Source organism: Drosophila mauritiana, chromosome 2R (assembly GCF_004382145.1).
Source record: "Drosophila mauritiana strain mau12 chromosome 2R, ASM438214v1, whole genome shotgun sequence".
Lineage (NCBI taxonomy): Eukaryota > Metazoa > Arthropoda > Insecta > Diptera > Drosophilidae > Drosophila > Drosophila mauritiana.
This window is the reverse complement of record NC_046668.1, coordinates 6,001,299-6,013,214: the sequence shown is the minus strand read 5'-3', so window position 1 is coordinate 6,013,214 and position 11,916 is coordinate 6,001,299. Positions and strand designations below refer to the sequence as shown.

Below are 11,916 nucleotides of genomic sequence, written 5' to 3'. Positions count from 1 at the left end.
ATTACTATATTTCTGGGTTTTGAATCCAATCTTAAGTAAGTAAAGTACTGTATCTCTCGGTTGGAGCTCGAAAAACTGATCCAAAATTGTTCATTGATACTATATTTCAAACATCTAATGATTTCATGCGAATACGTAGATTGGATTGATTACCTTGATATGTAATCACATTGAAATTAAATCGGAACAATTACTATATTTCATGGTTTTGGATCCAATCTTAAGTAAGTAAAGTGTCTTATCTCTCGGTTGGAGCTCGAAAAACTGAGCGAAGATGTGGATTGCTCGTAGATACGATCGTTTAATGGATAGTAGAATGTCTTGATTGAATACCTTGATATGTAATCACAATCAAATTGAAATTGATTCAACCCAGATATGTTGTTATTATAGTCCTAAAGTTAATTATGGTTTCCAAACGTAATTGAAACATTATGATACCTTTGAATTGGTTCATAGAATGAGTAATTTTTAGTTACTTTTTGATCCAAAGAGAATGTATTAACTCATAGATATTTACTTCTCAAATGCCAGCATCTTTAACTGCCTCGTTTAATGGGTGATGCCGTCACGTAGACCCGGAACCTGGGTCAAGGCCACACTTCCATCTCCATGGAGCCCACATACGTGCGACGCAAATGGGTTGCGGGCATTGTCGAAAAAGTGGCGAGCGACCATTAGAATGACAAAAGGAATCGCTAAGTACGCTGGGCATAATGCAACTTGGCGAGGCAACTGAAAAGGTGGAATACTATTTGGAATCGCATCAATTGCGTGACTACAATTGCGGCAGCTTTGTGTGCAAAGAGCACCATTCGAAATCACTTTTACAATTGTTGTTTGCTGGCCGTAAAGTTGGGCAAAGCGAGCCAAAGTCCACCACCAACTTGTAGTGGCCAGCTAATTTCAGTGGCGAGAACAGGTAATTACGGCATTAGAATCCAGACTGATATGCCAATTGGCAGGTTTACTGGGCTAAACGCGATCTGTTTAATGGATCTCAGCTCTCGATCTCCAGCAGACGCCGTCTGGCACTGAGGAGCGTTTTGTCCGGATTTCATGGCCAGGGTGCGAAGCTGTCCGCTGTGATTCGATGCAAGTGAATACTTTTCAATAACCGGTTATTTATTAGCCGACACCTCACTTGCTGGCTTCTGCCGCAAAACAGCTGCTCGAAATAACAAACACCTGAAAGGTAAACAGTTTATTGTTTACGGGACGATCTTTAGCCTGGCTCGCCCTATTCCTAATTGGCTGGGGCAGAGGGTACAGGCTGCACTGCCTAAGTACAACTGCCTGGCAGGTCTAAGGGCAAATCTTGAGTTAAAAGTACCTTCATTGTTATAGTTATGGTTACATCTTTTATCCTAAACTTTGGTCTGCAATAACGCAGATTTGTTACAATTTTACTTACTTCATGATAAAAAAAAACGAGACCAGTTGACAAACCCAATAAGTTGCCATGAGCAACTATCAAAAATGTGGACTTAATTTGAGGAAAAACAGATTTTCGCAGGCGGCCAGTTTTGTAAATTGGCAGTTGGTGGTTCCAGTTTTTCCAATTGGTTAGCCATTCTTTTGCAATGTGACAACTGTTTTAGAAGGCGTGTTCGGTGCACAGAAGCCGGACTGTATCGCCACTGGGATTAGCAGAGAGGTGGCTGGCATCCATCACCATTATCTGGTGACTTTGGGCCGGGAATGCGTGTGCATCTGCGACCTGTGATTAGTGCCGAAGACCCCCATTAAGAAATTCAAATCAAAATTCGAGATTTGAGATTCGAGATTCGAGAAGCGGTGTGTGTAATCAAGACCGCGAAGAAAACTGAAACTGGAAAAGCGCCGACGCCTGGGGTACGGGCCAACTTGGAGCGCTTAGCCGGGCTTAGACGTGTTTCGAGCGCGGCGGCGTCAGGTGAATCCGAGAGTCCAACTCAATCCGAATTCGAATCCGATTTCGAATCCGAGTGCCCGGTGCGTGTTCAATACGCTTTTGAATACCGACTTGTTTGCTAGCTTCTTTTTTTTCGAGTGGCGGGCTACGCATACAAATTAGACCAGCACATAGTGTCCATGTGTAATTAAGCGACCCGATTCGCTGTAAGCCGCCCCAGCCGAAGTGTGGTCGAGTGCATCGGTCCGGCTTTCCGGCTCCAGATACCCGCGGCGCTCAAATCAGTTGGCTTTCGGGCGTTATCGCGCGCAGATTTGCTTGGATTCAAACCAAAGTACCGGATAGTGGTTATTTAATCTACACTCGCGATTATTAGCCAACTGCGTTGACAATTAGCCGGCCCAGATGCTGGAATGAAAGTGAAACTGGAGCCGAAGTGAACCCAAAGCAAACGCAGACGTAGCCGGTTACATGATAAACGCCATGTGGATATGTTGTCATACAGAAACGTGATCCCCAGTGCTAATCAATTCAATTCGCATTGAATCATCGAGTGTGTTGGCCAACAGCCATATTTGCATGGTTGAACTTGAAACTGATTGCTGATTATGGAGAGCTGGTGCATTTGGGTGCAAGCTGGACTTTAGCTTAATCACTAGTATTTACTATCGAGTTTTTTGATTGATATACTGTTGGTGCAGCTTTTAAAGGCGATTTTTGGACGATTTGTTTGATCTTTGGCAAAATGTTAATAAACATTTAAGCACGCTCATCCCCAAGTCAAAATGTACAAATATTTATGAAAAGGGATCAAACACACCTGCACTTTCAAATTAAAAAAGAAACTGTCACGACTATCAGATATCCAACACTTAGCGGGGGGATTCTACTGACAAATACGCAGTATCCAACTTGCTTGCTATTGTATTTTCCCAGAATTTCTTTAACATTTCATCCCTACAAACTTGGAAATTCGATTACAAATTCCACTTATAGAAATCCATATTTTTACAAGTATTGTTGCAAACTATCATTCGTTAGATAGGGAAACAAGTAAACATTAAAACCTAATATGAATACTATATAATATTGTTTGGACAATATTTCAATCTTTAGTTCACCTAAACCAATTGGCGGGCCAAAAAGCTTGTGCAAGTCAATGTGGAATTTGTGAAGGATTTCGCCAGCTGGTTATTTAATTGATTTTCCCACGAGGACAACTTGACAAATTGACATTGATTTTCATTCGGTTTGCTTACTTAAGTTTGCATAGCCATTCTTCTAGTTCGGATATTTGCCACTTAATAGTTAGTAGCTCACCACATTTACCACATTCTTTTCCTGGGAATCCCTACAGCCTTTGTGCCATTTAAGAGGTGTCCCCAACAGCGAATTTATAAACAAACAAAAAACAGTACGAAAATGTTTGACAACGCAATTAAACCTCAACCGGAGGCCAATGGAGCTCCAATAAATGGTAAGCCAATGAAAGTCTCACTTATCGAAATGCCCGATTTTATAGTTTCCGTTGAAACAGGAGGAGATCGACCGATAACTACTGTCATTAATATTGGTGAGTCAAAAAGTTCGAATGACACAAAAGCTTTGCGTACAATGTGTATAAAAATAGAAGCAGTACTCACAAGGTGAAATCTAGTTTTACCAGTACAGCTTAAAACTGAATAAAAAATTAAGAGTTTTTAAATGATATGCATTATTGCAAAATCCAATAATCTTAATAAGTGTATAAACTTTTATAGGACATGCATGTAGCATCATTATTTAGCTAAAAATAACTTAAAATCCTCAAACATCAAACATTTAGTTCCAGTCATGGTGACTCCGTCATATGTTGTTTAATCGCACTCATTGTTATAAGTCATTTGTTTAATCGGAGTCACCGTTACTAAGCACTATTATCGGCAAATATAGAAGTGCGATATATAAACAAATGCGTTCGGTTTAAAGTCGGGAGTGTACTATGTCCAACTAATAGTAGCCCCATTGATAGTAGCAGATTAGGCTGGAATAGCGCTCAGAATGCTCTGAACTTGTGTTAGCCGAGTCCAAAACATACTGATTCGTTATCGGAGCGACACGCTTGACTTTCCCCAGCCGAAATCCAGTGTCCGTATCAGTTGGTATATACACTATGTACATTCTGAACGAAATACACATGCATTCAGGTCTGATAATGAATGCCAGCGCCCCTAGTTCGAGTATATGTTCGGTTCGTGGAGTAACAATCCACTCAGTGTCGACCGGCATTTGCGTTGAAAAGGTGTGTTCTGTTCTCGGAGAGATTAAAACAGCGAATTCAGAAAGTGTTTTTTGGTAAGCCAGCTGTTTTCTGGGCAAAAACTGGATATGCTAATTTATGGTGCACTTAAGTTGCGCCATTAAGTGAACAACCAGTTGCTTTCGATTGAAACGAGAATTTCTCCTTTGCAGTTTTGCTAAATTGAATAAGTGTTTGAAAAACTGTTACGTGTTTGCATAGTTTAAATTTCCCGCTATGGAAAGTTACAGACCGAACGACATTAGCAAGCACTGGATTAGCAGCGACATGAACCAAGATTAACTTGACAGTTATATTGTTTTGCTAATAAAACAAAAACTTAATTGTTTACGGCAATAGAATGTAGTTACAAGCCGATAATCTTTAAAGAACCACTTTATACTTTATTATTTTCGAAATGTACGACTGTAGCTCGTCTTATATTAAGCGCCCTTTGGCACTTTTTAGTCTCAAATTCGAACCCCAGCGCGGTCACACTGGCAGCAAGTTTCGCATCCAGATCCGATCCAAAATCTTGAAATATACAAGTTTTGTTGTCGCGGTGAACGGTTGGCGAAGCGCGTGAACTGCATGCGTCTAAATCTTTTTTCTGCCTGCTGACGGTACCGAAAAGTACATATAATTTTAACAACAAACAGAAGACGGACGAGCGAAACAACGGTAGATGCGTAACGAACGAAAGTGAAAGAGTGTCAGTGTTGTTTACATTTCCCGTGCCACCCGCTCCCGCTCACGCCCCCTTTCCCTTTCTCCTGAAACGCAGAACCAGAACCAGAAACCGAAAGTCCAATTGGGATCTTCACATCACAACCGGAAAGGCAACAACAACAACCCGAGCAGCTCCAATCCGAATCCGAGTCCGACAGAATGGCCAATTTTGACGATGTGAGTGTCCAATTAGGCAATTTATTGCGAGCGAGAGAAAGAGATGTGTAACGATTATTAACTTTAACTGACACATATGTTGTTAAATGTATGAACGAAACACACACAGACGAACTCCGTGCACGTAACGAACATTAAGCGCCTTATTTTAGTTTGATTTTGATTTGATTTTTATTTGAATTTTTCGCCGCTTCGTCGTTATCCTCCCGTCTGTATGCGTGTTGCATGTTGCTATTGCGATTGCGTATGTGAAATCCCAACTGCCTCCTACGAACAACCATGAAAACAACTACAACATCTACAACATCTACAACAACGTTGGTCGGACTGGAAACTCCAATTGGGATGGCCAACGAAAACAACAACAATGATCAGACGTTGCAACGCGCCCGCCTCGCCTTTTCCAGTGGAAAGACCAGGAACGTCAGCTTTCGGTGAGTTTACTTTTATTTCGGCACTTATTCGGTTGCTGTCAGTTGATTTTCGCAAAGGCTCCTCGTCTTGGCCAATATATTGCGTTAAAACTGCCGCTTGAGTGGAGATTGTGTCATATATTTCGCGTGTTACATTGGTTGGGAGGATCTGGAAAGTGGAAGTGGGTTAACTTCCACAAGCGGGACTGGAATAAAAAACGCCGTGGAAGTTATTCGAAATCTTCACAACTTCATTCTATTCCGCTTTTATTTTGAATTTCATTGATTTGTGATTCAAATTTGTTAAATTTATTTAACTCGATGCGGAGTTTTGTATAATTTGACATTTATCTCTTGTTTGGCTTCAGATGAATTTTTTTAACCGCATCATTTGAATTTAATATCCACTTGGAATGTACCTTCTTTTTTATTTTTATTATTTTTAGTCTCATAATGGGGAATATGACAAAATAATTTTTTTTTTAATATACATTTTTTTCCATGCGCCTAGGAGGTAGGATGTTAATCAAAGATTTCAGGCATAAAATGCCCACACCGAGCTTTTATGCGAAGTGATTTCCCAATCCGCTGGCCACCGTAGCTCTGCTTGCTTTTATGACTGGGGGCCATTACAAAGCCATTGCGGCAGGGCAGTCAGCGAACTAACTATGTACATACATACGATCTCGGCTCGGGGGCATAATAACTTTTCATGGCTATTGTTGCATTGGGGCCAACGAAAGGCGGAGATCTCAATCCGATCCCACCGACTTTCACACGCAATGCAAGCTTTGACCTTTGACCACACGCCCTCGAGCTTTTCACGCCGCCGTAGTACTTGTGTGATAAGAACCACAGATAGTGGAGCAGAGATGCTAAAGTCTAGTTGTATTCCGTTCCGATATGCATTAATGAGCCCGCGGCGGAACTTTGACTCCGCCAAGTGGTTGTACTTTGAATGCAATTAGACGGCGGCGGACGGAATTGTGGCATGTAACCGGAATAATTGCCATTTCCACGTCCCGACCGACCAACCAGCACTCATCCGCCAATGGGCATGATCGCGAACAGCACACTCGTACCCATACTCATACCTCACATACGTTTATGGATATGTTAATGGACAAAGAGGCCGAGGGAAATCGAGACGGAGCAGAGATCGACGAAAACAGGCGATATACCCATACCCGCCGATGTCTCGGTATTTTGAGTGCGAAGTGTGAAACGGAAGTGCGGAAGAATCTCAGCCCAAGGCTGCTGGCCGCTGGCCGCTGGCCGTTTGGTTCCATGATCTTTCAAATAGATCCGGACAAACGAACACGTTCTATCGCTGTCTGCGCCTCCAGCGCCTTCTACTCCACTAATATAATCAGCTAGCTATTCAAATACATTCGCCGAACAAGAACCACCGAAAATGTGGTTTCGAGTATGATGTATGTACAACTGTTGGACTTTGATTGACCAAGTTCGATGTATTGACTCAATTAAAGCCATCATTTCAAGCTTATAGATACTTATTGAAAGAGACGATCCATTAGAGACGGCTATTCTCTACAAACAATTTCCATAAGCCATTACTTTAAACGTTTAAGCAGCGTAATAACTTTAGAACGTGAATGTGAAGTACACACTTACTTGATATTAAAAGTCCAATGACTCTGCTCAATAAATCAGGCATTGCGCTTAATGAAAGCACTTTTACATTCCAAGATCCCTGAGGTCAATCGTATGCAACAAACATAAAAGTGCGCTAAATTAGCGTAGCCAGGGATTCGAAAGGTTCATCTGCATGGTCGGTTATGGATTATTGTAACTTGGGCGGTCTTAGGTCATAGGCAAGCTGCCCTGTAGTTGGAAAACGAGACACTATATTGGTCGCCGCGCGGCTAATTGCTTTATTTATATTCACGGCGATCGGCGATCGGCTGTCCGCTTATGGCTTTATGTTTGTCATGAGCAAATAAAATAATTCAATTGAATTGCAAGTGCACCCCGGGGGCTGTTCACCTGCTGCTGCGGATCACCTTGACTGGCTAGCGCCTCCGCCCACTGCTCCTCCTCCAGTGGTTTGGTTAATCATTGGTTTGGGTCAAAGTGGAGCACCGCAGCGGGCTGTCAAGCCGGTTTGCATGGTTCTAATCCCAGGAGCTCCAAACTGGTGCGTTGAGTCATGGCAGTTGGAGCATCAGAATCGTGGAACAATAGTGGAATCACATAACCGGCCGTATAGCTAGCATTGACCTTCCCCAAGCGCCTCTCGTGCATTGTGATTAGTATTGATTTTGTTTTGGTCTTTGTTTCGCGCTCCTACCGCGGAACTTGTCCCATCATCATCATCATCATCAGCAGCATTTGTCCATTAATTATTGCTCATTTTCGGATTTCGTTTTCCGCTCTTTTTCAGACGCAAGCAGCTGGAGAATCTGCTGCGTTGCTATGAGGAGCACGAGAACGAGATCATCAGCGCCTTGGAGGCGGATCTGCGGCGTCCCAAGCAGGAGAGCCTCATCGTGGAGACCGAGTTCATGAAGAACGACATCAAGCACATCCTATTCCACCTCGACGAGTGGGTGCAGTCGGAGAAGGTGAGCCATTCCCCCCATCCCCATATACATCTCTTTAATGCTTCGCTTTCTGCCCTGCTAGCCCTCCAAGTCATTTGTGAACCTGATGGACGACGTCCAGATCTACAATGACCCCTTCGGAGTCGTCCTGGTGATCGGCGCCTGGAACTACCCGCTGCAGCTGCTGCTCGTGCCCGTGGCTTCCGCCATCGCCGCCGGAAACTGTGTGGTGATCAAGCCCAGCGAGATTGCCGCCAACTGCGCCAAGTTCATTGCCGATGTCATTCCAAAATATTTGGATAATGTGAGTCTTGCCTCTGCTCTGTGCTCTGAATCATCTGATAAAATCACCTGCTGATCTTCAAGCACCGCATCGTTTCGACATAAAGTTGGGGTCTCACATTAACCTGTTTCCATGGAATTCTATAAAATTCGCATTTAGTTAAGAATTTGATGAATGCTCAGCTGTGACCGAAACGCACGGACTGGAAATATTTTGGGTCAGGGGGTTTTCAAATTGTCTTTAATAGGTCACAATGTTCACAAGATGTATATAGATCGAAAAGTTGAAGTTTCTGTCGACAACTGAATGATTTTCCCTCCTCCAGGATTGCTATCCAGTTGTCTGTGGTGGACCCAGCGAAACCGCGGAGCTGCTCAACCAGCGTTTCGACTACATCTTCTACACGGGCTCCACGCGCGTAGGCAAGATTATCCACGCCGCGGCTAACAAGTACTTGACCCCCACCACCTTGGAGCTGGGTGGCAAAAGGTGAGCTCGCTTTGGTCCCCCCTAATCGGAGCTAACTAAACGGTCGGACGTGTTACTTTCAGCCCCTGTTACATTGACAAATCGGTGGAGCTGCGCACTGCGGTCAAGCGCATCCTGTGGGGCAAGCTGATTAACTGCGGACAGACCTGCATCGCTCCGGACTACATCCTCTGCTCCAAGGAGGTGCAGGAGAAGTTCATCGCGGAGGCCAAGGACGTGCTGAAGGAGTGGTACGGCGAGAATATCCAGAGCAGTCCGGATCTAAGCCGTGTCATCAACGCCAACAACTTCCAGTGGGTTAAGCAAAGCATTCAAAAGTGATATGATGGTTTAAATGTGTTCTATCCTAGGCGCCTTCTTGGCCTGATGAAGTCCGGCCGCGTGGCCGTCGGAGGTAACTACGATGCCAGCGAGCGTTTCATCGAACCCACCATCTTGGTGGACGTGAAGGAGAGCGATCCCATCATGGAGGAGGAGATCTTCGGCCCCATCTTGCCCATCTTCAATGTGGAGAGTGCCTACGATGCCATTAAGTTCATCAATGCCAGGTATGCCAGTCCGTGGCCCAATCAAAGACCAAGATGTCCCTTGTCGTTGCCCCCCTTGCCATTTACACACCATTTACACACGAAACCAAGCTACAACAACAACCAATGTCCGATTCGCAATGTTTTTATCTTAGAGAGAGTCCACTTGTCCTGTACATTTTCACATCGGAAACAGAGGTTCAGAATCTGTTCATAAACGGCACCCAGTCGGGCGGACTGTGCGTGAACGACACGATAATGCACTATGCCGGTAAGAGAGTCCCACCTCAGTCAACCCTAAAGTCGCTCCAATCGAGATGCTAATGGATGTGGATTATGATAATAAGTGCGGCCACTCGGCGTGCAGTCCGTTGCTTGCTTCTCTACTCCTCTACGGTTATGGTTTCTCCCGATCTCCCGATCTGCAATTCCCCCGGTTGAACCTGTTTCTGATAGCATGCTAAGTGCTCCGCACACCTGTAATTTATAGAGCCTTGTTTGGTGACGGTGATTCTAATTATTCTTGTACAGCTCCGTGTAGTGATGAACTAAGATCGCCGGTCGCGTGGATTAAAGTAGCTACACCCCCTTACACCATTCATTGCCCATTCATCTGTATATATGTCATTGCTGTTTGCAGATCTGTTTGCATATCTATTGGTTAAAGCTGTATCTCAGAAGTTCGAAATTGAGTGGCACAGATCTGCAAATACTGCTCGCATGTTTGTCTTTCCCGTGTTACCTTTGTTCTTTCGAAGCCCTCAACGATGTCCGAGGAACTTGAGCTTCAGCTTCAGCTAGAGCTACGTACTTAATCTGAATATCCGTTCTCCCCGCTCCCCGTAATTAGAGAAAAGCCGCTTGTACTTTACGTGTTCTCCAACTCGAGTAAGCTAGTTAAGGAGTTCAGGCGGAACACCACCAGCGGCGGATTCTGCAGCAACGAAACCATAATGCACTGTGGAGGTATTTCGCTATAATGTATTTGTACATACCTAGATTTAGTCACACATCGCAATGAGTCTTGTGTAGTGCACCCGAATTCAAAGTTACACCCTATGTACACGAATCTCAAGTAGCCGGCTTCCTAGCGCACTCCAATGCAAATTCCGGGAATTCTAGGCACTTGACCACATCGAGAATCCGGATAAACACAGCTGAATATACGTAAAAGCCAAGCTTTCGAGCGATCACGTACTATGCACATTGTTTTAAATTTTAATTTTACGTTCTGTTGGAACTCACATGTACATACAAACACGTATAATATTGGCTTTTAGAAATTTTGTTTAGCACTTAAGCGCTTGATTGAGTATTGCCAAAAGTAAATTAACATTAAGATGGTTATAATATTGCTGGTGATAGCTGTAGAAAATAATCCTGGGTGTGGCTAAACATAAGTTACTTATTTCGACTTTAATGTGGCTTTTTTAATCAAACGAGAATGCTTGTTATTTGCAAAACCCGAAGGTTGTATTGCCAACTACTAACCACTTGCAAATAACAATATATTCCTGGTGGTTGGCTAGTCTCACTTATTACTCCCCCGTTTCGCAGTTGATGTGCTGCCCTTCGGAGGCGTCGGCATGAGCGGCATGGGCAGCTATCACGGAAAGTACGGCTTCGAGACCTTCACGCACAAGAAATCTTGCCTGGGCAAGGACTTGTCCGCGTTCGGTGAGAAGTTGGCATCGTAAGTAATCGAGTTGCTTAATGAATTCGAGTGATTCAAGGCTCTATTCCCTCGCAGAGCTCGGTACCCACCCTACTCGGACCGCAAGGGATCGCTGCTCTCGTTCCTGCTGCGCAAGCGCCGTCCGCTGCCCAACCTGCATCTGAGCCACGTGCTGGCCATCGGACTGGGAGTCGGATTGACGGTGCTGGCCAACTACTACCTACAGGTAAGGAAGGTATAGCAAGCCGGCTGCAGTCGCTCCGTGGCGCCATTAAAACGAGAATTTCTTCCATGCATCCACGTCACTGGGAAACACACGCAATACACTCAATACACGACACCATCTTCACTCCTCAAATACACATTTCCCGCCGCTTGTCCACAATTGCAGGGCAAGCTGTTGTCGAAGTAGAAACTATGATGCGAGCCGGAGCTGGGTGAGCCTGCGCCAGAGGATTCCCAGCCAACCAACCACTTAATATTGGAATTGTTTGCAATAAATGTTTAGGCGTAGGCACTACTAACTTCATTGCACATTCAGACAACTCACATAATATAAACTACTGGGCCATCTGGTGTTGCAATGGTGTTGCATTTTACACTGCAATCTGAAATTATATATTTTGAAATCGCCGACAAACGCCTGCAATTTTGTACTTTCAGAAAAGCTCAACTGATTAAGGGGCCGAGAACTTTTTTCTTTTTATACGCATATCGGTGGGTGATGTGAAGCTTTGGATACTTCGTTATACATATAGTTATTGTTATTTAGTTGCTATTTAATACAAATGTGAATGCTGTAATGTAATGTACGACAAATAAACAGTCAAAAATGAACAAATGATTTTTGAATTTGAATTCGGGTGGAGTGGTGTGACCAGCGCTGA

General features: G+C 44.0%; 1 protein-coding gene across 10 annotated transcripts; it reads left to right on the top strand.

Annotated features, from left to right (window-relative positions):
* Positions 1-3,298: 3,298 nt before the first annotated feature.
* Positions 3,299-11,873, top strand: LOC117135503 (aldehyde dehydrogenase, dimeric NADP-preferring). Of its 10 annotated transcripts, none has more exons than XM_033295727.1 (13): positions 3,299-3,371; positions 3,432-3,467; positions 4,957-5,078; positions 5,454-5,512; positions 7,896-8,076; positions 8,138-8,359; positions 8,664-8,827; positions 8,890-9,120; positions 9,178-9,375; positions 10,205-10,320; positions 10,912-11,047; positions 11,105-11,264; positions 11,421-11,669. In XM_033295727.1, exons 1-13 carry the CDS (start codon positions 3,317-3,319, stop codon positions 11,439-11,441), a joined length of 1,701 nt encoding a protein of 566 aa, XP_033151618.1. In that variant the 5' UTR covers positions 3,299-3,316; the 3' UTR covers positions 11,442-11,669. The 10 variants fall into 10 exon arrangements, with proteins under 10 accessions (XP_033151618.1, XP_033151622.1, XP_033151620.1 ...); XM_033295731.1 differs by lacking the exon at positions 11,421-11,669 and adding an exon at positions 11,693-11,873 and having other exon boundaries at positions 3,300-3,371; positions 11,105-11,255; XM_033295729.1 differs by having other exon boundaries at positions 3,300-3,371; positions 11,105-11,255.
* Positions 11,874-11,916: the final 43 nt, after the last annotated feature.

What these genes read in the sequence shown, in the direction of transcription:
- LOC117135503 (XM_033295727.1), top strand. Translation starts at nt 3,317, where the DNA reads ATGTTTGACAACGCAATTAAACCTCAACCGGAGGCCAATGGAGCTCCA. An exon ending in ACCAGGAACGTCAGCTTTCG is followed by an intron (nt 5,513 to 7,895) that starts GTGAGTTTACTT and finishes GCTCTTTTTCAG; the next exon opens with ACGCAAGCAGCTGGAGAATC. An exon ending in ACTACCTACAGGTAAGGAAG is followed by an intron (nt 11,265 to 11,420) that starts GTATAGCAAGCC and finishes CCACAATTGCAG; the next exon opens with GGCAAGCTGTTGTCGAAGTA.